Below are 26,606 nucleotides of genomic sequence, written 5' to 3'. Positions count from 1 at the left end.
GAGACTGCAACTGAGGCCATACTGTACATTCTTAGTTTATAACTGAATGCCTTTGAGACTGAACACAAATCTTAGCAATAAATAAATGAATAAATGTTGTGTAACAATAAATTAAATAACTGTTGTATAGTGATCACCAATCTCTTTATTCTTTTCAAGAAGTAGGACAGACTATAGCAAAACCTCACAGTTAGCTATGCTGTTCTTCATTAAATTCAAGCTATACATTTAAGTTCTACTCGGAAGAGACCTGCTGCCCTCTTTCGGAACTCAACCTATCAGTCAAGACCCACTGAACCAGATCGCTGACAGTTTACCATATGACTGTTTTTTAGGGGTTATCGAGTTTAACTCATTTAAAGCTCCAAACATAGATGAACACAATATGAATATTTTACTCTAGTGCACTGAAAACGAACAAAGTTATTGTACTAAAATATTAACTGCTTTACTGAGGTTGTGTAAACGTCTGTGGCATCATCAATGTCAGTGTATAAGCTGTCGGACATTAAATTTTGAATTTTTTTTTAACAGAATATAATATAGAAAATAATGTTTGTGGTAATTTAGATATGGGGTCATCTCAGAGTTTGCTCTGGAGAGCAGTCCTGGCTTTCTTGTTTGTAATACTCTGCAGTGTTTACATATAGCTGAATCATAGCTGAGCAGATGGTTTTGTATACTCAAGCAGTGTCTTCACGGTAAGTTGCCAACTAGTTTACACTGCCAGAAGCTTGAACAATTCCACCATTGTTTTCCTTTTCCAGCATAACTGAAAAAACCCCCCCAAAAAACAAAAAGATGATAAGATGTGATATGTATAGCCAGCCAGTCGTAATTTGTCAAATAAATTCATTACAATTGCGTCATTGCCTGCTGTAGCTGTAGTGGTTAAGGTGGATGGAATCAGTTGATTGCCGACTTGAGGCAACATTTCAGGTCACTGTGCTTATCCTACATTACATTACGTTACATTACAAATGGCTAACCACATAAGACAGACATTATATAAATGCCAATACAGTTTTAGGCTATTAGCAGCAACATGCATGCAATACAAGCTGGGCTCTACTTTACTCTGGAGGACTGTAATGCTGGCACTAATGTCAATTTTGATCATTATAGAAGAGTCTGAGTTGTAAAAAGTCACTAATGATAGGCAAGAGACTCAAAGACACTCAAATAAGTCCAAAAAGCTTATTACCTTGTTGAGCCAGGTCTCAAACATTCGGTCGTTATTCATTGTCAGGAATAAATCTGAGAGGAAGAAAAAGACAGAAGAAGGGAGGGTGCAAGTCATTAAGTGATACATTAATTTGTTTGGCAATTATAATCAAGTATGGAGCAGACGCGCTGATCAAATGTGCTGATCTACAACACAGAGAATCACATAACTGGAAATGTACACGATACTCTTGCAATAAGGCTTTTAACAGATATGGACAATGTTAACAAATCCTGCAAAAACAGAGAAGACCTTCTCTATTGTAGCCAAAAAAAAGCTCTCGTTTTCATTTTGTCTCTCAGCAGCTAAAATTGAAAACATGAAATTAAATCTACTCTTCAACATAATATATGACGCACAGGACTCAATACATGTTTATGCTCAACTTAATTAATTAAACCAAAATATACAGAAGAAGAAAAGTCTAAATATTTTAACATTCAACAGTTGACACAGAGGAATGATTCATATATTTATTCATTTTTGTATATTTTTGACATTTCTTCCTCCAACTCTGATATAGAGAGGCACTGCTTGTTCAATATGCAGTTTAAGTAGGTTTCCTAAAGCAACAAAGATAAATTGGCTTCTTAAAACAGTATAAGTGAAAACAGGTAAGGAGAAGGAAAAGGGATAGTGGTGGAATCTCCTGCTCAAAGCAGATGGATTTTGCTCAGCTTTCTGGAGTCTTCACCCCTGGTAATGCCTGTAGCTCGCTCTATTGGAATCCTATAACCTGCACTTGTACTCATATTGCTTGCTCTTGAAGCTCAGGCTGCAGGCTGCACTTCTAATGCAGTTTCTGTGGGCTTCTCTTTGAGAGGACGTTTACTTTCATTCCTGTATGCTCTGGTTCTGCCCCAATAATTGGACATGAAATAAATATTGCCATTGATCTGCTTTGGGCCCTGCTATGTGTTGCTGTGCCCTGCATGGGAATATACAAATACTGAAATATACTGAAATAAGGGGAAAATTAATAAAGGAAAAACTGGAACAACAGGACAAACTAAGGTTGTGTGTGTAATGATAGAAAGCACTATAGAAATCCTATATCCATACACAGAAGAATTATCTAGTAATGTCATGGCCATCAAAGCCAACAAGTTCAAGATGCTACAATGTCACTCAATATGCATGACTATACATGACATTAAAAATACTGTTTTGAAAGAGATTTTCAGTCAAAGCTTTTTGACTGAAAAGTGATCCTCTGATACCATACCAGTGAAAAAAGTCTTGTAACAAATACACATGGAAATGTAGTCCTAGATTTCATCTGTAGTCATTTCACAAGTGATAAGTAACTTTCTCTGGATGACACACACACAATGGACAACTGTACCCTCAAACACACAATGATAACATGGACTGAACCACCACTCACAACCACTAGCACTTTATATAGCCTCTTAACTGCACTACTGTATAGTTCTGTGTAAATAATCATTCTGTACAATACGATAATTTTTAATTCTACAACTGTTTACAACTTGCATAGTTCCCATTTCTGTATAGTTCTTTATTTCATATTCTGTATAGTTTTTTTCATATTTATATCCTGTTCATAGCCTGTACATAGCTTGTACTCACTATAGCCTGTACATACTTATAGTTATAGCATATTCATAACATACTTCATACCATGTACATTTTGCATACCATAATAGACCCATTTCTATAATATACTTACATATCTATATTATTGCTAATATATATTGTAATATATCTATATCATGGCTAAAGCACTTCTGGATGGATGCAAACTGCATTCTGTTGCCCTGTACCTGTGACATGTGCAATGACAATAAAGTTGAATTCTATTCTAATTCTATTCTATAGGCTCAACTTCCCAAATACATTCTAGTAGCTCATCCGAGAAAGGATTTAGTTGGCTAGCATTCTTAAAATCTAGGTTTTAGTGCATATATGTATGTTTTGTGCTTTACACATGCTTCCCACTGTGGCAGGTGCTCATAATTTGGTGGATTTGAATTTCCTGGCCCTCCTTCAAAAATAATTCATCAGCTTCTTATGTCAGAGAGATACCAACTATTAACTATCAAGTTACCAACTATTAACATATAGAGAATATACTACGCCATCTGTGCTAAACACACATGGATTCATGGTTTTAATAGAACCTACGGTGTACTACAAATTATAGCCATATAACATTACATATCCAAAAATGAATCTGAGGCTCTGGTGCCTTTGTGTTTAATCACAGGGACGGTGGGCCACAGATGGTGGTTATTTATCTAAACCCAGCTACAGCTGTTGCAAAGCAATGCCACATTTAAGGTGCTCAAGCTGGTAAAACAGTTCAACTACAACTTTTAATCCTTGTGGACTTGCAGAAATGCCGCCCACGCGGACTCCAAACTTTTTAACAAATGCAAAGTACATAACAAATGTATGCATAGATTATGCATATGTGCAGACGCACAAACAAACACACAGCATTTTGCAGAGTGTGTTTATGCAGGTTTTCGTGTTACTATGTGTGTTTGGAGCCACACCGGGTGGTGTGTTGATGAGCTCGGTTAATCAGCCAATCAGGCCTCTTAAACAGAATCCAGCCGTGATTGGCTGATTAGATGCGATGGCGTTGTGTCAGTGAGAGAGGCATAGAGCAGCGGAGAGATGTTCATCTTGTAAACACTTAACATTCTCGCCGTGGGGGTTCTTCCTCTTCTTGCTCATCTTTTTTTTTCACCCATGTTCACCACTAACAGACTCATCTCCATTATTTTCTCTTGCTTTAGACTTTTACTAAATTCAGCCCAACTTAAAAGGTCACTGCACTTCTTTTGGTTAGTCTGGTCTTCACCACTTTCATGCAGCATCTTGAGGGTGTAAACTGACAATTTAAACGTGGAAAGACCACTTGAGCACTCTTGAAACTTCACTCGGCTTTCTCCCTGGACACTACACTACAGGTGGCTCTGTTCTCAGATCTGTCCTAAGAAGGAAAGCAGTCACAGTCTGTCAAGGGGAATACAGACAGACTGAAAACAAAGTTCTGGTTTGTGAACTATGCAATATTGTAATCGCAGTGTGATTCCTTTAAAATGATCTTTTTAAAAGTATTGTACTTCTCTGTTCTCCCTTCTCTAACTCACTTTCTTTGCAATAAACTATTCCACAAATTCTCCAGAGAGAAGAGCTCCAAATAGCAATAGAAACATAAGTGCTGCCACCATCACTCACTTTAACATAGTTTTGCTGTTACAGGGACTTATAACTGGGCTTCTAAGGGTCTTTAATATAAAGATATAAAGAGGACTCCAACAAAAAAGAGGAGCACAGACAAAAAACGGAACAGAAGAGTGGATGCTATGGGAAATTCCTCCAGGTATGGTATTTCATGTTTTGACCACTTTAATTTTGTTCTGAAATAATGTTTTTTCAAAGCATATCTTTATCATTCTTTTCTAGTTCAATGGATACTTTTTCAGTCATATTGAAAATTTAAACCACTGCCTATAAAAGCATTCCTTTTGATAATTGAAGTTAAACAAGAAGTATGTATTTACTGCCCTTGATCATTTATCATTTCCTTTGATACCTCTGATACCTTAAAGATGACCATGAGTCCAAACTACTTTAGCGAAGGATAACATGTAGGCAGTAAAGTATGTATGAGTAAAACTTTATATATCAGTTTAAAAAGGTTCGTAAATTTTAAACCAAAACACCACCCCATTGAATTAACCCAGTCATTTTTTCCTAGAATATAAACAGTTAAATGATTAAAAACTGAGGAAAGTCTTGTCAGTTTTCCAAAATGCAGAATCTTTGGACAGACAGCAGGACCACTCAACAGGTCAAGTCTACTCCATTGTTTTAACACAAAAATCTGTTTTCCTTCCTATATTCAATATGAGAAAGACTTGCCGAAAATCTTTTTAGCTTCTCTTTAGCAACGTTAGTAGGGCTAGAACGTGCGAAGGAAAAAAAAAAAACGAAAGAAAACAAGCAAGGCAGTTTAAATGTAATACTAGTGTAAGGACCAAAAAAGAATGGATCAAATAAGGATGTCGTTGGTTCTGCTGCTTTAATTTAATCTTTTTAATTTTAGAAAATGCCCACTGTGAATTTGACAGTGTTGTATGATAGCAATGGTAAATCAGCGTGACACCAGTTTAATGATACAAAGAAATCACTGAAGCAGCTGGCTTTATGGACTGTTTGATAGTCTTTTAGGAATAAGCATTAGTTATCTGATCACCAATCTCTTGTTGGGGGGTGGGCTCCTGCTCAGCACCAAATTCAAGCCACCCATGTTTGAAGTAGAGATTAAACAGCTGGATAAAACTTTTTACATTTTCAATTTTTTTCCAATGTCTAGCAATGCTATGACAGGCAGATGTTCTCAATGAAGACACAAAACATTGAAAAATTGACTGGGAGGTCACGGGCACTGTGGTTGTCCCAGTATCACGACAAGCCACCAGTAATCCTGTCAGTCCTGTGCATTTGGAGGCGACCAGTACATCCATCAAAGCCAGAGAATCCCATCAATCCACGGCTCAGTAGAAAAAGAAAATCAGGACAGCTGCTGTGTAGTTGTAAGCCATCGGTAATGCCTCAGCTATAAGGAATGTGTAGCCTTCTGCTTAATATTAGGACTATACAAACAAAGTGATTAGCAAATGTTTCTGCACGTTGAGTTTAAATTGTAGTGAGGTGTATGTCGGTGTGACCTGCACTATTATATCGCTGAATCCCCAGCCAGAACCTCTTTTGATCAGTGTATAAACTAACCATATAATCTGTAAACACAATCTTTTTCATCAGATAGATGTTAGAAAACGTAATCTTACTCAGTTTTCTTTGTTCTCATATACCCAGTACAATTTACCGCGTCCTGTACAAAAGTATTCTCCGTTTTTTCCTTCTTCTCTCAATTACAGTTGATTCGTCTTCTCTTATGTTTTGCTATCTTTTCTATACTGAGGGTAACTGTTTTTTAGGACTTTATTGTGCATAATGCTCTATTTTTTTCATCCCATACAACTATAGACAAAAACAAATAAATGCAAAAGAAACTAATCGTGCATCTGAGGCTGGAAATACCGACTGCTACATCACTTCATCCTTTAGCTCATTTTATTTGCTGAGTCACATTTAACAAACTAGAGGCACCAAATTCAACTTCAACGACATTATCTAGCTCCTTGCAGTATGAGCACATACACTCAATTAAAGCATAGGCTAATGGAGCTGTCATCCTCCACCACTTGGGAAAGATGCATAATTGAGGTATATAAATGTGTTTGTGTGTAGGAGGGTGGGATTGCGTAACAACAATAGGGATTCAGAGCTCTAACTGGTATGTCATGTCGGATAATTAAAGACATGCTAACTGTGATAGCTGACGCGATGGATATACAAGGAATCAAAAGCACTGGGCAGAGGGAGACAAAGAAAAACAGAAAGAAACTGATACCAAATGGTAAGGCCGTCCTATGCTTGAGATGCATCTGAAAAAGATGTTTACTTAATTAATTAGTACAGAGCAAAAGCAAGCTAATCCTTTAATTTGCAAAAGATGCTTTCCATCTACAGTAACTTCACCCTTTCTTCCATGTTACTCTGCTTTCTCTTTCAGGCTTTTCAGTGTTGTTAAATTGTTCCTTCCCTAGAAATGGCACTGCAAAAGGCATGCACGTCATACCCATATGAGTGGGTACATGATGAGCAGCCTGCATAAACACATGCACACCCACCCCCACACCGCATGGCTGATTTCAGCACATTATTTAAATATCTGAGTGTGCATCTGTGAATTTCTTTGTCATCAGTTTGTGATCCAGCCAATCATCTACAATCAGCTGGGCCTTTCACACTAACAGAATAATTGCAAGTGTCTCTTGCTAATAACATGGTTTTTAAAGCAACAAGCAAAACAGCTCAAGTACCACAGAACAACCAGCATGGTAAACTGTGGCACACAACACCATGTTGCACAATGCTGAGGCTGTGTGGGTATTGCAAGTCTTTGAGCTGTTATTTTCGGGACAAATAACAGCATGTAGCACAAAGGCTGGATGGCTGATGCAGTTCCTATTACGACATAGATGATTTGAACTGCTTAGGACAGGTGTTTGCTGTTTAACACATGCTGGCAACAAAACATGCAATGTGCCTCATGTGGATTTACAATATCCTCAATCACATAAGAGTTAGTAACTGTCTTTTTGTTTAGGGTACTTGGAGAAAAAGATTTTTACTCTTCCTCTCTGTTATTATTTTCTGCATTTAGGATCTGAAGCCTGATGTACAATTTTGATCCTAATTTTATGTATTTCCACATGACTAGTTCAAGTGGCTGTTGCTGTAGCTCAGGAGAGGCCAGTGGACCCATCCCAGGCTGCCCCAGTTTCTCACGCAAGATTGTGGACTCCTCTGATGTATGCATGATAGCTTATAGGCATGCAATAAATTGCTGCACAAGTGTGTGCAAATGGTTGAAAGTTACTTTGTAGTAAAAAGCACTTTCAGTATTCAGTAAGAGCAGAAAAGCACTTTATAAGTACCAGTCAATCCATTTACCAAGAGGTTCTAGAGAAGTGATGGAAAGTAAATAACCAAAAATCAGTGGCTGTTGTGTTTTGGTTCCATTTAAAGAGAAGAAGGAAAAAACAGAACATATATATTTTTTCACCTAAAACATCAAAACCCCGACCTACCAGCTGATGAATTTTTACCTTCTATGATGTGCTTTTTTTGCCACATTATTAATATATTTTCACCAAAAGTGAGTTGGGTCGCAGATTATACTAAGCAAAAAACTTAGCGAAATGGTGGGGATGCATATTAGTGGAATTTCTTTTATAAATATATTCTCTTCCTCAAAATTTCCTCTCAAAGCAGGGATTTATTCCAGTCCAGTCCTGATCATTTGTTTCACCGCTTTGTCAAGACAACAGTAGAGATAATGATTCTCTGGCTTAGACAAGTCGATTTGACTCACCACTGTAACCTGCTTTAACTAATTTATAGCACACCTCCTGCTCTAAATTCAAACTAGGCTGCATCTTTCATGTAGAAAAAGTTCAAATGTATTGTAATATTAATTTACTTTTTTTAAACTTCAATATCATATAAACCTTTTCCCCTTGTTAGTACTGAGTGCTTCTTGCTTAACCTCTTAAGCCCCAAGCCTACCTGATCTCCTGCCTTTTGCCCCCATATCAGGGGGCGTTGGGGCTTAAAGGGTAATAAACCCTGACAATGAAGATGAAAACATCAGAGCTGAATATTTTAGACATTCTTGTAACCACATTTCATTGGATTGTTTCAGTCGATTTACATGACGCAGGAGAAAGAGAGCATAAAAGAAGAAACTGCAAGGGTGGTCTCTATCAAACTGATATTCTATCTGGTCTGTATTCATTTATAGAGAAAATTTCTGAAGAAACTGTTTGCAGCAAGTATGATTTAAATTAAGATCTCCAAACTGGAAGGTAAGCACAAGAAGACATATCCTAATTAATAAAAGTAAGAGTAAAAGTAAGTTCCGTTGGTTAAGTACGGCTAATTCGAGAAGAGAAGAGAAGCCCTTGAGTTATTCATAGCCTCTCCATCAGATTTGTTAAGGGGATTGGAAGCAATTTAAAGGCCTCTACTGACTGTTTGACTCGAGCAGCATTATGTCTTTCTATTCCATTATGTTGAGCTGCAGTGCGGGGATAAAGACCAGGCTTCCTATTAGCCTCTGTATAAACAGATAGGGTGATGCTAGGTGGGTGCTAAGCCTCTCGCAGAGAAGGAGAACTCTGACATTGAGGAGAATAGACAGCTACAGGCAGGGGCCTATACTATCTATTGCTTTGTCTCACTATCACCTTCGCTCTATCTTTTTCTCTCTGCACACACAAAGTCTCTTATCTGCGCTACTACAGGGTAGCATCATTGCCGCGGATCAAAAGGTGTTATGACTCCCAAGAACAGTAAGCTGAAACATTAACTGGTTTGTATAAATGAATGAGCACATCAAAAGGCAAAATTTCCAGCCAAAGGGGAAACCCAGTTGTAAATGATTAAGCAAACTGATAAGGGCTAAAATGCCTTATCACAGCAGTCTCTCAACACTCTCTCAATACAGCTAGTCCTGTACTGCCATTCCCTGCATTCTCCTAATAATTCATGTTCCAGAGTGAAGCAAAAAAATGGCAAAAAAAAAATTCTCCTGCCCCAAAAGTGAACGACAAAACAAACACCACCTGCATTTAAAGGGCAAGAGTGGAACCTGTCAGCAGAACATCACTTAGCGCCCATTCTACGGTCTTGAGGACCAATCAGCCAACCCCGCTTTTTTTTTTTTTTGGAGACCTTAAACGAATTAAAAGGCCCTGGTACTGGATGCTGTCTAGCTATTATGGCTTAGTGTGATATCTTATGGAACTGAATCAGTAAAAAAAACAAAACTTCTGTGCTATGCTTTTACTGAAATAACAGTTGCTTTTCCATGCAATAAAAAACGATCTGTAGGCATTAACCTGGCCTCTAAAAATATCCAGACACAATTATAAAAAGGACCTTGGATGGTCCAGTAATGCAGCACTATCAAAATATAGTGGAAAGAGCCTTTCGTTTCATCCCACATTAAAAATTAAATTCAAAGACATGCATGCTGGGAAAATTTGTGAAATTACAGTGGCCATAGGAGTGGATGTTATATGCAAGTGTTTAATGTGAAGTGAATAAAGTGTAGTGTGAATTTAGCTTTGAGTGGTTAGTAAGACAAGTGCAATACAAGCACCAGTAAACTTCCATTTAATGGTGCAAAAGCAAAGTCTATATATAGAGCTGAAGCTAATTGCCCTGTTAACACCAGTTGTATTACTTTCATGTTTGCCACAGCATTAACATACAAATACACACACACACACACTACACTGGAATACTCTGAACACATCTGCAGGTCTCTTTGTCTTTCAGCACCATGGAAACCACATACTTAAAAAAAAGAAAAAGAAAAACAAAAAAACGCATTCATTTGCTTGTGACTCTTTGTGCTTGCAAGTTCACAATTAGCAGCTTGTTAAAAAGCTAGTGCACTTTTATGGTCAGTTGGGTCACTCTGTACAAGACTTACATGGTATGCCTTGTACATAGAGTTTTTGAAAACGCTACGTCCAGATGAACAGAATCAACTTTTGTACATAGTATAAGATATCATAATACCGTCACTCCGTCCACTCTTGATATACGGACTACTCAAAGGTTTCAGGAACCAGTAGGGGTGGGGGAAAAAATCGATTCTGTGTAGTATCGTGATATTTTGTTTGCTAATAATGTATGGATACAGGGACAGCAGAAATCGATATTTTGTTACAAAAAAGGTTTTTGTGCTCCGACTTCAGAGCATGTTGATCCTTTTTCTGAGCAAGAATCCTGACATTCCTTCACTGTCCAAATGTGTTTAACTTTTTTTATGGCAGCAATAAACATGACAGTTTACTTATTTTAATTTAAGACAAGTTTTATTTTAATTAAGTTTAAAACTTTTTTATTTAATGTAAAATTATATTTTGTTTAATTTACTTTCAAATTCTTCAGTTGCTGAAGGGGCTGCATAGTTTTCATAAACTGCATAGTTCAAAATAGCTATAATTGTACCAGATGGTTGATTCAGTTAAGTTGGACTAGACTGTAATACAAACCGTTCAGTTTGTCAACAATAAAACTGAAATGAGAGAAAGACTGAGTGTGAGACTTTGATATTAGATAAAATGAATATTAATAAAGTTTACCTTTATGTACAGAATCTGAATATCGCAAAATATTTTTAAAAATTGCAATAATACCGTATCGTGCGTTAAGTATTGTGATAATATCGTATCGTGGGATGTATAGTGATTCCCACCTCTAGGAACCAGACTTCTTGATTCGTAAATACTTTTTTTTTCTCCATATATATACTACCAGCAGACATTTCCAAGTCCAATTCTCAATTTTATAGACCATTGCAGCTGCTATCGGCAGTGGAAAGCGGTTAAATTGGACACTTCCTGTGGACTGGTTTCTAAGGCTGTATGCTCCGACTTCTTTTTCATGACAGCTATCGAATGTTTTCAGCAACTGATACTGTAATAGGTAAAGTCAGAACAATACTGTTCTTTTTTTTAGTAGGTCCAACTTCAACAACTGACATAATAGCCTAAAATATTAAAGGCAGCAAAAAATTCACTTCATTTGTTGGAGCTTTATTTAACAAGGAAGTATGACTCTTAAAAATAAGAAAATATTTTAAAAATGCTCAAGGTTGCTGTATTACCTGGCTTATTTTTCAATGGCAGGGACGCCTGGAGAAAACCTGAGTGGTCACAGGGAGAATCTCCACAGAGGAGACTTTAAACCAAGTCTCTCTGTCTGTGAGGCATCAATACTAACCACTAAGCCCCCACACTGCCTGTGTTGTAATAATCAATTTTGAGGAGCTACAAACTAACACAGTAATTATTTTACTGTCCATTCAATCAGAGCAAGTCAATGACATTTATTACTTAAACTTAGGATTTAAATAAATACATACATAAATAAATAAATAAATAAAAATGATGGAGACTAATTACAATATAAGAAATAAATTAATATATATAAACACCTTTCACACTTCAATATATAGGTTCTGTGTAAGCTTTCTTTAGTCTTCAAGGGTAATTTGAGGCCAACAACAGCAAAATAACAGCCCTCTGTTTATACCTGTAAAAGGCTTGCAGCAGCAGTAGCTGCGGTTTATCCAGGCTGCAGTGCAGAGTGGATCTGACAGCCAGCAACACGAATGCTGCATTAGTGTCTGATGTGCTGAGTGTTTTTCTCCACGTGTGCTGTCACATCACTTACCACCACTACACTTCAAGCCATTTAGGTTATATGAATGTTTTTAGTGCTACAATTATATATGACTAAAGTAAAAAGACAGTGCAGTCAAAATAGGATAAAGGGTCAGGAAAACCTTGAGAATGGCAGCAAAAGAGAAACAGAGACACAGTTTGAAAGTAACAGTGAGAGAGAGAAAGTGCCAGTCCTCGGTTTCCTTCTTGTCCCTGCTGCCCCTAAGCAGGTTATTTGTTAGCCAGTTACTCAGGAAACAAGCTGTGACTCTCATCTCCCCATTGGCTGTAAAATATGAACGCAGGAGCACAGACACACATGTGAAGATGCACAGCTGTGTATAAGGGTTTATCCTATCAGGGTTGCCATGAAGATGGGCTCAAGGAAGGCTATCATTTCCAACTGATCACATTGTTTTATTTATGGAGGCTAGAGGACAAATGTCCACCTCATGGGTCTTTAATTATAGTGTGTGGGTCCATGTGTGTGCATGACAGAGTTTGGATTATATTGACAGTAATGAAGTAACATGAGGATAAAACGGAGGATGAATGCACAGTGTACATATGTGCACTTTCTTGTTTTTGTGTATTTCGGATATATTTGTCTACAGCCCTGCTATAAGCCATTCTGCAGCCTATCAGTCAGGCCCTCTGTGTTTGTTTGCATCGATCTGTTCCTTCTGTCTTTAACCCTCGGACTGATCCACAGCTCAGCTGGACAGAGAGAGAGAGCCTTTGGCATTCTGAAGGAAATGTCACAGCTGTCACCAGTGAAACAGATACTTTACCTCACTCACTTACAGCGAGGAGGGAGCAGAGACGCAAGGAGACAAGGTTGGTCTGAAAATATGTTGACATTTGAGCCCAAAAGGCTAATAACTGGTGCCTGTTTCAATGCTGGAAGAAGAAAATTATACTAACTAACGCAAACTGTCACCACACTGATAATCTTCTGTTCCCCCAAACCTTTTATACTTTTCCTGACCAGCCCTGTGAAAGATTTGCATCTTGGCACCAACTCTGATATACACAGTTCTTGTCAATGAAGATTTTTTTCTCTTTTTGTTTTTCCTTTTTTTTTTAAATAAAATTATTTGTCCACCACTTGTAATCATTTGTTAATTTCTCATCTGTAATACTTCAGCAGCCTTTAAATATTTTTACTTATGAATATAAATGTATTGTTTGGCGTCGTTTATTGGATTGGATGATTGAAGTCTGAAGAAACAATTTTTGCAATATCGGCAATTTAAGAATGTATTCATTAATAAACAGGGGTCTTAACACCCTGGCACCCCCCTTGCACAGTCAGTGCGGCTGTGTTGGTCATGCTGACACAAACAGCACCCCCCAGCTGATGCTACCAGTTTCAGTGAGGTTGAGATCAGAATTGCAAGTAGGCAATTCCATCCTCTCCACTCCCAAACTCTGGAGGTAGTCTCTGATAATGAGGGGGCAAGTGTTATATTCTTGGAGGACAGCATTCAGTACCAGACTGTGGAGATATAGGATTGCCACTGGTTGCAGAATCTCATCTTGATAGCACTCGGCATTGAGATTGCCTCCAATGATGATAAGCCTTGTTTTATGACGGAGGGAGAAGCCGCTCCTCACCATCACACTGCCTCCACCAAAAGCTATTACCGTACCAGTGCGATCTAACTGCCATAGGCCAAATCTGGACTCCTCGCTGAACAATGCTAATCAGCTGCCAATCCGGCACCTGCTTGTCAACACTCGGAGTACCAGAAACTAAAAACAAGAGCCTTTAGCAGAATAGGCTATTTAGCATTGGCAGAGATGATTTGACAAGTATTTCATGGGCACAACCCACGTACTCAACCATGCTGTGGAAACATTGAGGGAAAAATAAACAAACTTTCCAATGATATAAGATTTAACGCCAAGAAGCACTTTTACAACAAAGAAATAATTGATCAGACACAAATTTCTTTACTCTTTGAGCTACGTTTTATATTTGTAGTGAAGAGCTTTCAATTTAATTAAAAAAAAGAAGTAAAAAAACAAGGAGAAAATGTAAAAATGTTCCCAGTGTAAACATACCTGACAAACAACAGATGCACAGAATATGAATGAGTGCATATAGTGAGTGCCTGCAAATAGACAGGAGGTTATCACTGTGATTGTGCATTACAGAATAATGGTCTGTATTTTATGCAGAGTATGTGTGCTTATGAAAAACAAACATAGTTGCAGACATCTGCCATCTATTTGATTATCTGAGATGAAAAAGGTCATCCTAAAGATACGGTTGCCTGACGCTTGTTCACCTTTAGCCCTTCACAGTTATAGCACACTGAGGTGTCTGCTCAAGAATTCTGACTCTAAAGAATATCATATCAAGGAATTCACACAAAAAAAAACAACTTACAGTGCACCAATCACAATAAACTAAAAATAATCCTAAAATATTTAAGATGATTCGGAAATTAAAAGAACCAAACAGTTTGAATCCAGTGTGATGGTGAATGTAATGTCCCTTCACATTGGAAAAACTTTACAATCTTGCAATGTCAGAGTGTCCCTTTAAGAGGTGCAGGGCAGTGGGTAGTGTGCAAGTTTGGTGGCAAATATTCTCTGGCCACCTTCACTGATATGTGGCCCTGTCTCTCTGCTAGCAAGAAACCAGTGGACTGTGAAACAAGCTTTTCCAAACTTGCCCAAAGCCCACAAAGACGATTTACTATAGCGTTGAAAGATAGAGCAGACGCAAACCTTTAAAAAAAAACATTTGCACTGCTACTATATCACCTACACTTCACTTGTTAATGCAGTGAAAAATGACAGTAACTTTTTCCTCTCTATTAAAATGTTTGAAACAGACCAAGAGGGTTGAAAGAGCTGCTTCAAAGATGCTCTTCTCTATCAGTGTTTTTTCCCCCCAGAGGCTACAACATGGCTGACTTGGTAAATTAGTCAAAACACTTTTAATAAAGAATGAATGCCGTCAATCAACATCAAAGCAGCTGCACAGGTTTTACACAAGTACACATACTACAAGCATCCATACAAATGTACACCGTTACTTACACACAATTCTCAGCTCCTACGCAAGTACATGCACCAACTCTCACACAGCCGCATACGGGACCATCAATAAACTGTCTCAACATCATGATGCTAGTTCTGATATTCACAATATACATCCACAACCTTCCCTTACAAAACTACCCCACACACGCCCAGATAAAATGCAAAATCCGAGCCAGAAACAAAGTATAAAGCTCTGCTGAATAAATCCGTCTCTAAGCCAATATGTAGGCCTACTCCACACTGTGTGACTTTGACCCCGATCCATCAAAATGGCTCATTCACAAACATGGCAAAACATACAAACGCAGAATGGAGCCACGCTATTCCCAGAAAAAATAATCTCCTAAAACCATTACAGGGAACAACGTAGGTGCAGTAGCTATGGGGAAGATTATGGCCAAACCCTATCATACACACAGACTTTCAATCCTATTTTGTTCACAACATTTTTTATGCTAAATGTGTATCTGTCTGTGAGTATGTGCGACAAGCTATAAAAGCTCATTACACAGAGTGGAACCAAGTGTGTATGTGTGTGTGTGCATACAGCACATCAGTGGAGTGTCCCAACATTAAGAGCAATGAGCAGCGTACTTGCAATAAATACACTGTTGGGTGTGTCTATTCCAGGTTAAGCAATAACATTTGCAAGGGGCACATTACATATTAAGATTGATAAACACACACAAAATATGCAAACCGAAAGTGTCACAAACAAGGTTGGCAGGACTTGTCAAAACCAACCATGTTTGTGAATAGAGCAGGGCGATATGACCAAAAATATTTATCACGATATACATTTGAAAATTTGCGATAACGATATAACTGACGATATAATTGACACTAGACAAAATACTTTACAACTCCACAACTTTATTAGTGCAAAAAAACCCATCAATGTATTTTCACTTAAACAAGCAGCTGTTTTTTGTATGTGCATTAAAGTTACATAAAAATGTAACAGTGCTGACAGTTTAACCAAAAGGCATTTCCAGTGGAAACTGGTCAACATATCCTCAGCATAACCATGTGTAATATCCACAAAACTTAAAAAGAGGTTATACACACACAATATCGTAATATTATGTTGGAAGCACAGTACGTATCACTCCGCGAGGTGATACGTACTGTCGGAGCCGTAATGCTCCGACAATCCATCAAGCGGTGCGGCTTCGTAGCTTAGCAACGTCGTACTGAAACATCTGACAGATTTTCAAGCGCCGTGTACATAAAATCGTTTCGAGGTCAGTAAACACAACCAGAATTCATACATAAGGCACACGGGATTATAAGGGGCACTGTCGATTTTCAGAAAAATCAAAAGATTGATTTTAAGTGTGCCGTATTTTACAAACAACACGGTAATAACGACGGCCCGCTAGCATGCTCTACCAAAAATAGTGCTTTGTTGTGTATCTGACAGACGAAAGCTAAACCAGTAATACACCACTGAAGTTGCAGCATTTTAACAAACCAGTTCTGGTTCATCGTTTCATTTAACGATCCGCTTTCGCTCTTCTCATTCTGCGTCGCCGCCATGTGCGTATGTAAACATAGGCAGTGCGCATACGCGTTTTACCCATATTCTATCGCGATATTTCATTTTCCTATCGTTGCCCAAAATTACACCGGTATTACCGTGAACAGTATGATATAGCCCAGCCCTATTTGTGAATTTAGTAAAAACGTGACAAAAAAAAAAAAAAAAATCTCAACAACCTTCCACGGCTGAAATCCAACCTGGGACCTTTCATACACATCGTCAAACAATCGGTCACCCAATACATGCTTTAAAGAGTGTTCTTTGAAAGCAAGTACAAAAATGCCCCTCTTTTCATCGGCTAGTTAGCATTCCACACTAATGAAAGCAATACTGCCATTCAGTGACATTGCAAAATATGCATGTCCACAGCTCCTGTTCAATTAAAGAAACAAACAAAGAATCAAGGTGTTTCATGCTGGGATCTTCATTCATATGTTAATTGGTCAGCAAAGTATTTCACTAGGGATTTGGGAGAATCAAGTGATTCACATTTCTTCCCACTGACAATCTGAGTGAATCATTCTGTACCTAAAAAGTTAAGCAGGTTATCTGTCATATTATACAAAAAAATTCCATCTAGAGTTCAAATGACTAATACTAGAATATCGGAATATTTATGCAACTGGTGGTGCTGAAAGACACATCAAAGGATCCCCAACTTTATTAAGATTCATGCTCTGGCTAAAATGGATATATGCAGTAAATGTCATGGGTACTCATCCAATAATAGCTAACACGTTTCTCCAAAAGACAAAAATGTCAATATTCTAAAGGTTAAAAAATGGATCTTGGAGGTCAGTAAGAATTATTCTTAGATACTTTCTTCAATATTTTACTTTTCTTCTAAAGTTTGCAATATATAATATATATAAAAGAGGTAATGTATATTCGCAGGCTACGGTCATGGACATGAATGCCACAACACACCACTACCACACTTCAATTTACAACACAACTATTCAAAAAGACTGGGCATTTATTCTCAGTTTATCGAGCTACTGCAAATGGACAACACAAAACTACACACAAAAGGGGACCAGCCAGCCAGGGGATTCAAACTCAGAAGATTCTTGTTGTGAGGTAAGTGCTAATCACCACATCACTGTGCTACCCATAAAAATGAGAAATATTTTATCCCACATTTAAGAAATACCTTAACATGACTATGACTCATTCTTTTAGGTTTTCACGTCTGAAATATTCCTTCTCCGATACGATTTGATAAAACAGGGAAATATACTGAGGAAAAAAATACTTTTCACATAACAAAAAGACACAGCAGCAATAACATGTTGCATTGGTTGGTTGTTAAAGCTTAAAATTTCTGTAATATCCTTCCTCACTTAGTGAATGTCTCTCTCTTGCTTTCTCTGTGCAAGTGTCCTGATTCTAAAATGGCTATTAAAAATGCCTCACCAAATGTAAACTTAATCCCTGTATAATCAATTCTTCTTCTTGGCCACCCTTGTTAGGTGGCAAATCTGTTCTCTCCCCCCACCACCACATTATTAGTCACACAATCAACAAGCCACTTCAACACAGAGGTAGTTTAATTGGATGCTGCACGGCGCATTACCATGTCCGTTGCCTAGCAATGGAGCCTTATGCTGGTATTGCCGTCTTTGTGCATGTTTTTCCCCTAAAATGGCATCTAAAATTACTTTGCAATTACTACCTTTCCCTCAGACAAGTTCTTATCATGCTCCTGATACTTCCTTCCTGGCGGTGCTCTTTTTGAAATGAAGTGGTATGGCCCCTGGAGGTTACTGTGATCCTCTGCGGGAGACAGATCTTATGAGTGTGAATACTCCCACAGAACATCATTCAAAAGATAAGGACATCTCCTGTAGCCATTTTTGCTATAATGATTACAGAAGCTTTGATGACCACTGAAGCACCTGCTCACATCGGCTGTCTATTTTGTAAAGCTGGACCTCCTGGCTGTCCTGTAAGAGCGGTTCACCTGTTAATTAGGTGTCACTGTGGTGACAAGTAATCAGAAGAGAACATCTACACCTACAATGAAGTGCTTAATGACAGGCTTTCTTTTGTGATTCAAAAAATAAAAAAGAGAAATATACTGTACTTTTTGTTTTGTGGCATCACCCCTTTTAAGTGCTAACAAATAGTAGCCTGAGGACCATCGTTTTGACAAACTGGTCTAAAAAAATATAGCTGGTATATCTACACAATTACATTTTAATACACAAATTTTACACAATGAACTCTGGTGGAGAAACTAAATAACAAAAAATGTCACTTTGTTAAAACAGGCGGCAGCTTCCCAAATGTTTTATGAAAGAGATAAATTTACTGGAAAACAAATGAGTGTGAAGCTGTTACGAATGTGTTGCAGTTAGAGACAGAGGCTGGGGGAGGATGATGGCAACAAAAGAGATGATGAGCCATTTGCAATGTGTCACCGCCAGGTTGGTTGGCTGAAGTGCCCAATAAGCAAGCTAAATGAGGCCTTGACACTGCTCAAGTAACTATTTCTGACTCGTGTCCCCCCCCCCCCTTGCTGGCAGTGCTAATGTAGGGAGGTCACCCAATACACTATTATAGTGCAGTTTACAGGGACACTGGACTTAGATTGGGGTCATGACACAGCCCTGCAACAGCCTCAATCCTCCTTGAACCACACGAACAAAATACCTCACTGTAAAATAAGATGCTGAAGAAAGCATCCTTTAAACAGCAGTGCTGACACAAAGTTAAAAACAGAGTAAAATATACTGGGTGACCAGTTTATTATGCTTTCTTAGTTAGATTTATTGCGAAATACGGTAATATAATAGTTATTCAATGTCTGTTACCTTTAAAAAACAAAAAGAAACCCACACCTTTCAGTCATCTGCTTGACATGTTGATCGACATGTTGATAAAGGCAGGGGCTTTAACTGAGCTACGGTATATGAAAAAAACCTGCAACCTGGAGTTTATTTTAGGCTTCATGAATTCTCTGTTCTTCCATTTTACCTACGAAGAGTGTGCTGAGCAGAAGTGGGAAGTAACAAAGTAGAAATACTTAGGTGTCTGTACTTTACTTGAGCATTTATTTTTCTGACAACTTTCTATTTTCACTCTCTACATTTTTATACAAATATCTGTATCTTCTACTTCTTACATTTCCAAATTGAATTTGTTATTTTAGGTTTCCACAAATTTGAGGGAAGTTTTTATTTCTTAGCACTGTTCGCCTAATAAAGCGAACAATGATGCATAAAAGACAATGCTATTTGTGCATCCAGTGCAATTTATAATTTCTGCATAATCTATAGCAGATGTTCATAAGGCATGGTCTTGGTACTTCAGCATCAAACTAGCATTACCAAAGAGGAGCGAGTATAAAGGGAATAATGTTTTTTTTTGTGGCAAGTAATTCAAAATGCAATTTTTCTATCAGCTCGCCAAATATCGGCAACCACATAAACTGTTTCTAGCTAAAGGTACAGTTGCTAGGTTTATCAAAACGATGCCAAGCGTCTTGTCTGGAGGAAACTAGGCAACAGTCGTCACTTGGGCAATGCCATTCCTACAGTAAAGCATGGTGGTGGTAGCATTATGTGTGGGGGCATTTTTCAGCAGTAAGAACTGTGAGATCAGTTCCAGAGAGCTCCAGAGAGCCTGTATCTCAAACCAAGGCAAAGGTTTATCTTCCAACAGAACAGTGACACTAAGCACACAGCAAAGTTCATAAAGAGATGGCTTTGGGATCACTCTGAATGTCCTTGAGTGGCCCAGCCAGAGCCCAAATTTAACCTAAGTGAACATCTCTGGACAGATCTGAAAATGGCTGCACATCAATGCTCCCCAACCCACCTGATGGAGCTTGAACTTCCCAGAAATAGGTGTATATAGATGATGATGATGATGATGATGATGATGATGATGATGATGATGAAGTATATAAACAGGCGCAAAAAGACTTGAGGCTACAGTAGCTGCCTAAGGTGCTTGACTATAAATAATGAATGATGCTTTTACGTATTCATATTTTTGTCATCAATGTCACTTTAAAGACAAATTTATTTTAAACTGGCTAACTAACAGGATCCAGATTGTCTTCAAAACTGATTCTCTCCCTGCTTAAGCCGCACTGTTATACTCCAGCCGGTACCGCTTAGAGGAGCAGGTGGTCGCAGCAGACAGCGAGCTGAGCCATTCTCAAGACTCACCCACTGCGTTGCTCACCCCTCCTCCCACCCTTCCTCTGCCCTTTATCTTTCCAGGCATCCTTTCATTTCAAACCATCCATCCTTTCCGGCTCAGCTTTATCACTCCATCACTTCCTGCCTACTTTCCTCTCCTCTCTCTTCCTCCATCTGCATGCCCTCACAGATAGCAGCAGCCAAAGAGTCTGACATCGACCAGATGTACAGCAAGTGTCCCCCCCCCCCACACACACACAGGTTCTTCTCTCTAAGCTGTTTCCTTGCATTCACCACACCAAGTGACTGTAGTTGAATGTACTTGACAAGTCATAAGAATTTACTATAATGATCACTGCCCTTGTGTGTTTTCTGTGATTGCACATATGCACTGCAAAATATGACTACCTAAAGCAGAGAACCTAAAAAAAAGGAAAAGACAGGCTGACGTGTAGGCCATCACTCTGACAGACAAGCTGCAGCACACTTGATAAAGAAACACATTCTAATTTGTATTAAAACAACCCCCAAAAAACAAAGATTCTTTTTTTCAATTCTGCAACAAAAAGGGGAAATTTATTGACTTTCTCCTAATCCCTAAACAGATTAAATATGAATTAAAATCTTCTCTGGTTAAATTGTGACAGCCTTGGGAAAAAACCTCATAGCTCAAAAAGATACCTGCAGTGAGTATGACATGACTAAATCCTTTCTGATTACCTTAAACACAAGGATTAGCTTCCAGAGGAAAAACAAAAATCCTCCCGTAAGTATAAGTGACAGCGCTACACTTAGTGGGCAGAAGGACAGGAGTGAGATGCTGTAAAACAAGAATGAGGTGATTTCTCCATTCACTGGTGAAGAAAATGACTGTTCCATTTTCCCCTAGTAGCTGAACTTGTGGCATTAAATATATTTTGGTCTTTTTTTCCCAGTTCCTCAAGTTCTCTCTAGAAAAAAATAAAAAATACATCTTTGCAGAATGCACTTTATGAAACAATTCAGCTACACCACATCTGCATTGTATGGAGATTTTTGGAGAAAAATGTACCAGTTCTTTTTTTTATAAACACTAAATTTATTAAGGAGATTATATGGATTTTATGTCTCCAAACACCAAAAGGTTATGTTTGCAGCTGTAAGAAGACAGTGATTACTGTGGTTCACAGTAGGCAGGGTCTCTGTGCTGCACTGACTGATACAAATAAATAGAAAAACTGGCATTATGGACAAAGTCACTATAAATAAGTAAAAACTAACAAATTATACATTTTAACAGCAAAAAGATCCAGATTTTTCTCTTTTTTTGAGTGGGGGCAGATGCTTACTTTTCAATCAATTCATAAGCTTTACTAAATATGACTATAAAAGACTCAGTCTCCAGCTGGACCTTCTTATCCACTGAAACAAAGGAGACTCAAGCGGGACTGATTTTACTTCATGCAGCACAAGGAAGGATCCAGTCACTGACCTGGCTCAGAGCTTATCAGCAGAATGAGGGCTGCTTTATTTCCACCTACCTCTTTCTGCAGTTACTTTTTTTGGATCCTCACCTATTCTTTTTGCAGTCTGCTTAACTACTGCTTCAACTCAGTGACACTCAGAAGTTAATATATGTCAAATTAAGACATGTCATTAAGGTATTATTTAGCCCCCAAAAAGCAGATTTATTTCTTTTCCATTATGGACTGTGCAGTATATGAAAATCGATCTAGTTCTTGTATATAAATACAGATCTCAGAAGTCATGCTTTAAAAGTTCCTTACACCTTGATAACAGGTATCAATCTTTACACCAAAACACTACAAGGACACCAGCAGAGGAATAAGCCACAAAACAGTGTTGAAGAGATTTAGGTCTCAGCTGAAACTGATCATAGGCCAACAGAAATGGAGCAATATGCTAGCAAGAAGGTTAAGTGGGAGACAACACTGCACTTCTAGAGTGAGGTGACCATAGGCAGTGTTTTCAAAGCCAGGCTTTATGTAAACATTATTCACGCTTGGGGTCTTGTATGTTCTGGCTGTAGGAACCAGGCCCTGTAGGAGGTTTTTTAGAGTTGTTTTTATGGGAGAAAAAAAACCTACCAATTCCAGGTCACTTCTTAGTGTGCCATAAACCTATACCCAAAGGGCTTGGTTAAACTTGCTGCAATCAGTGGTGGTGCAAAACTATTCCATCCTCCCTTGGGTCACAATGGAAACAACGTCTAAAAGGCTTGATTAGTGGGGAGTTTCTGTGAACTCCCAACCTCACACATGCGTCAGCTACAGCATTGCAAAGGTTCCTCCTGGATTTTTTCCCACCTTTTTTTCCCACTTAGTAGCTGTACTCAATTCCACGTTCAAGGTTATCAAACATGCAAACATGCAGTGACACAAAATGTCTCAAAATGATGGAAAATTAGATCCTTGTAGCACCTTACTGTACAGTGTAAGCTCACTTTATCAACCTGCTGAACGATTTGAAACAACAGATGATTTGGGTATATTTTGGGCAAATCAGGAGGTGATTAGGGGTAATAAATTTGTGCAGTTAAACAAAGCAATGCATTTGCAGTGAAGGTGAATTATGCCGGGAGATCACAAATCATAAATTGAGGGAAAACATTTCTATATTGTTATGCAGGAAAAATGATTCCACTACAGAAACAAAAGAAAAGTCCCAACATGAAGCCAAAGATGACCAAAAAAGAAATGAATAAAATAATACTCATTTAGTTTCATTTTAATTTTTTAAATTTATGTGCATGATACATCAGTAAAGTATCATAGGCACTTTTGCAATATGCAGTCATTTATGATCGAAGTTTCTCTGATAATTTCCCTTAAGTCAATGTAACCTTTGTACAAGGTTTTGTGACAGTTTTGAAAACATGCAAAGCTGAAAGACTTGATACAATTGACAACATAAGTGGTACTAAGAACACCAAAGCATTTTACAGTTGTTATTCATGCTTAGGCAATGCTTAAACATCAGACTTACCAGCAGTGAAGTCCCTGTCGAGGTCAATGAAAGCATTGGAGTGAGGCGTACGCATGTTGCCAGTTAAACTCAGTGCTTTGCTGCACACTTCAGTCCTAAGAGAAGCCAAAGTTATAAAACAACCAAAGAATTTAAACACAACATAGAATTGAACTTCAGGTGTAACAGCACTAGAAATAAAGATAGAAAACTCTTAGTTTGGAAACTTTTCCATTACCTTTTGGTGAGATAGCAGACTACACTGGAGGAAGAGCTGATGACTCCAAAAACATCTGGAATCATGTCCCCATTAAAACTGCGAAAAGATTGTTTTTCTTTTAATAAAAACAACACTTCAGGAGAGACGGAGATCACCAAAGTAGTCATTTTGAAGGACTTCAATGATGAGGGAGGTAAAACATGAGGTAATGGTTGCTAATATATTGGAAAAGTTAGATAAGATTTATTATTGAAAACTAAGACAAAAAAACTCTGTAAAAACCAAGTTTGACTAAAAATCCACAAATGGAGCCAAAAATCGAAATCAAGCAAATTATTTAAAATTCAAAGCAATTCATGTAAATTTACACTGATACTTACTCCATGACAAGAGGTTGATCACTAAAGGTGTAATTCAGCTTAATCCCCCCTCCAATATCTACACAAAACGAAGAAGGTAAAAAGGCCTTGAGTATTAATGGTTTGACAAGAACACAGAACAGAAATCACTGGTTTTGCTTAACTGAAGTCAACAGCTACAAATTGCTAAAAATAGCTGAAGCTTGAAATATTCATTATGCAACGGTTTTTCTTGTATATATATTCTGCCTGTAGTTCAATAAAAAAGGAATCCCTAAACAGAAAATATACACATAAATCTGAATAATCAGGTGATGAGCTTCTACTTTCATTGTATATTAAGCAAAAGTTGGTAACATGTGGAAAATGAGGTATCATTTTCATTGATCTAGTTAATGTTTATTGTTTTGGACTGAATGGTGATAGCCTATAAAAGAAAAAAAGGACAGCAGTTGCTAATAAAATTAACAATGTGTCTTTTAAATCACGGTTTCCCAGTGAGTCATGATATTGTGGCAGTGACCCTCCAAAAGGTCCTAAAAGTGAAACATCTATGCTTTCTTCACTGTAAATTACTGCAATACCAACTCTAAAACAGCAAATGGTAAGTTTGGCGGGCAATGCACACATTTTGTGATTTATGTTACATCATGTGTTGCAGCAATGATTGATTCACTAAGAATTATTGCATTGCAATAATATGCCTCCGTCAACTTGACTTATGTAATATAAGCAGTAAAATCTGTGGGGAAATTCATATGTGTGGATACAAAGTTTAGTATCACCAATGACAAATCTGAGCAAATGCATAATCTTGACAATGTTTTGCTTTTGTTGTAACAAGTGGATAGAGAGGCCAAGACTTTCTGTTCTCTCTACCAACCATTGTTTACAAATGCAATTTTAAAAAAAAATTAAAGTATCATCAGAGAGTAGAAACAGTTTTTGAGTTTCCATTTCAGCAAGCATTGATGGTTGTCGATCTCTATGTGTTAGTCCTGGGAGAGACTCGCGACTTTTCCAGGGTATGCCTTTTTCCTGTGACAACAGGGCAGCATTTGTAAATAAATCACTATTAGAGCTCTACCTAATGTCTGGTTGTGCCCCCAAAAGATGAAAACTTCTGTTTTCTGGCCATTCTTAGCTGTGAGAAGGACATCCATCTGAGAGTCTCCATCATAATCTCCGGGAACCACGCTGGTGATGTCTCTGAAACAGCAAGCAAAGTACTGAGTAAACATAATGCTGAAGTGCGAGTACGTTCAGTTTGTCAGCACTGAACATACTTACAAGCATAAATTAAGACCAGTGCCATAATAAAGCTAATGGAGTGAAATAACAAATATATATGCATACTTTCCCAAAATGTTTTTGGCTTGAACTTTGGGCTTGAAGTAAGGTGGTTTGGAGTCAGCCAAGAATATGACCAAATCAGACTCTGAAACAAAAAGAAGACAATATAAAGACGTGCAAAAAATTTAAGTTTACTTACTTTCCATTTAAGTATATATTTTTCACAAGTCATTCTGAAATGTCATTGCAGAGAAAACACAGATGTATTTAGTAAAAATACAGCAAAACCAGGCTAATTGTCGTCCAGGGGTGGATTTTCCCCCCTCTGGCTGCTATGAGATGTTTAAACTTCGGTTTTAAAAATAGAGAAGCAAACCAAAGCTACATTGTAGCTCAATGTGTAGATAAAAACGCATGTTATATACATTAATACATATCAAATTACATTTTATATTAAATTGATTACATTTAGTATTTTAACTCAATATACATAATTTGTGCAAACTGTTAATAAGAAGCCTTACTGACTGTTTGCTGTGTGAAGTGTGGATGAGTAAACCTACGTTCTTTGATCGTGAAGATGTCTGTCTGTTTATCCGAATTAAAATCTCCGAAAGCTGCCACCGTCCCAAAATTCCCGGGACCGAAAAGGTCGGCCGTTACATCTTGAAGAGCAAATGTGTTATACTGTCCCCCCAAAAGTAACAAAAACGCTAAAGTAATTAATTTAAGCGTCCAAATCATCTTCCTGTCAGTGTAGCTCCCAACAACAACACTGACTGTAATACGGCGCACTGCTTTACAGCAGAAGGAAATGGTAGCTGCTTTTTAAGTAATTACACATAACATTTAACGGCGTTAAGCATATGTCGTGCTCTTTTATTTCTAGTGGGAAAAGCTGCAAGTAACGTTTAGAAATAAAGATAAATAATATGACATTAGAA

At 37.9% G+C, this 26,606-nt stretch overlaps 1 protein-coding gene across 1 annotated transcript in view; it reads right to left on the bottom strand.

The window, feature by feature from the left end:
* itfg1 (integrin alpha FG-GAP repeat containing 1) overlaps nucleotides 1–26,559 on the bottom strand; it is a 158,670-nt gene extending 132,111 nt beyond the window's left edge. The window contains exons 1-7 of the mRNA XM_006779704.3: nucleotides 26,226–26,559; nucleotides 25,726–25,807; nucleotides 25,457–25,578; nucleotides 24,391–24,448; nucleotides 24,029–24,106; nucleotides 23,812–23,906; nucleotides 1,205–1,257 (exon numbers count right to left, since the gene is read on the bottom strand). Coding sequence (XP_006779767.2) covers nucleotides 1,205–1,257; nucleotides 23,812–23,906; nucleotides 24,029–24,106; nucleotides 24,391–24,448; nucleotides 25,457–25,578; nucleotides 25,726–25,807; nucleotides 26,226–26,406 — 669 coding nt within the window. The 5' untranslated portion in view covers nucleotides 26,407–26,559. The remainder of the gene's footprint in view (nucleotides 1–1,204; nucleotides 1,258–23,811; nucleotides 23,907–24,028; nucleotides 24,107–24,390; nucleotides 24,449–25,456; nucleotides 25,579–25,725; nucleotides 25,808–26,225) is intronic.
* Nucleotides 26,560–26,606: the final 47 nt, after the last annotated feature.

This window comes from Neolamprologus brichardi, chromosome 1 (genome assembly GCF_056152115.1).
Source record: "Neolamprologus brichardi isolate AB-2024 chromosome 1, ASM5615211v1, whole genome shotgun sequence".
Classification (NCBI taxonomy): domain Eukaryota; kingdom Metazoa; phylum Chordata; class Actinopteri; order Cichliformes; family Cichlidae; genus Neolamprologus; species Neolamprologus brichardi.
The sequence above is the reverse complement of the archived record's forward strand: the minus strand, read 5'-3'. Positions and strand labels throughout refer to the sequence as shown.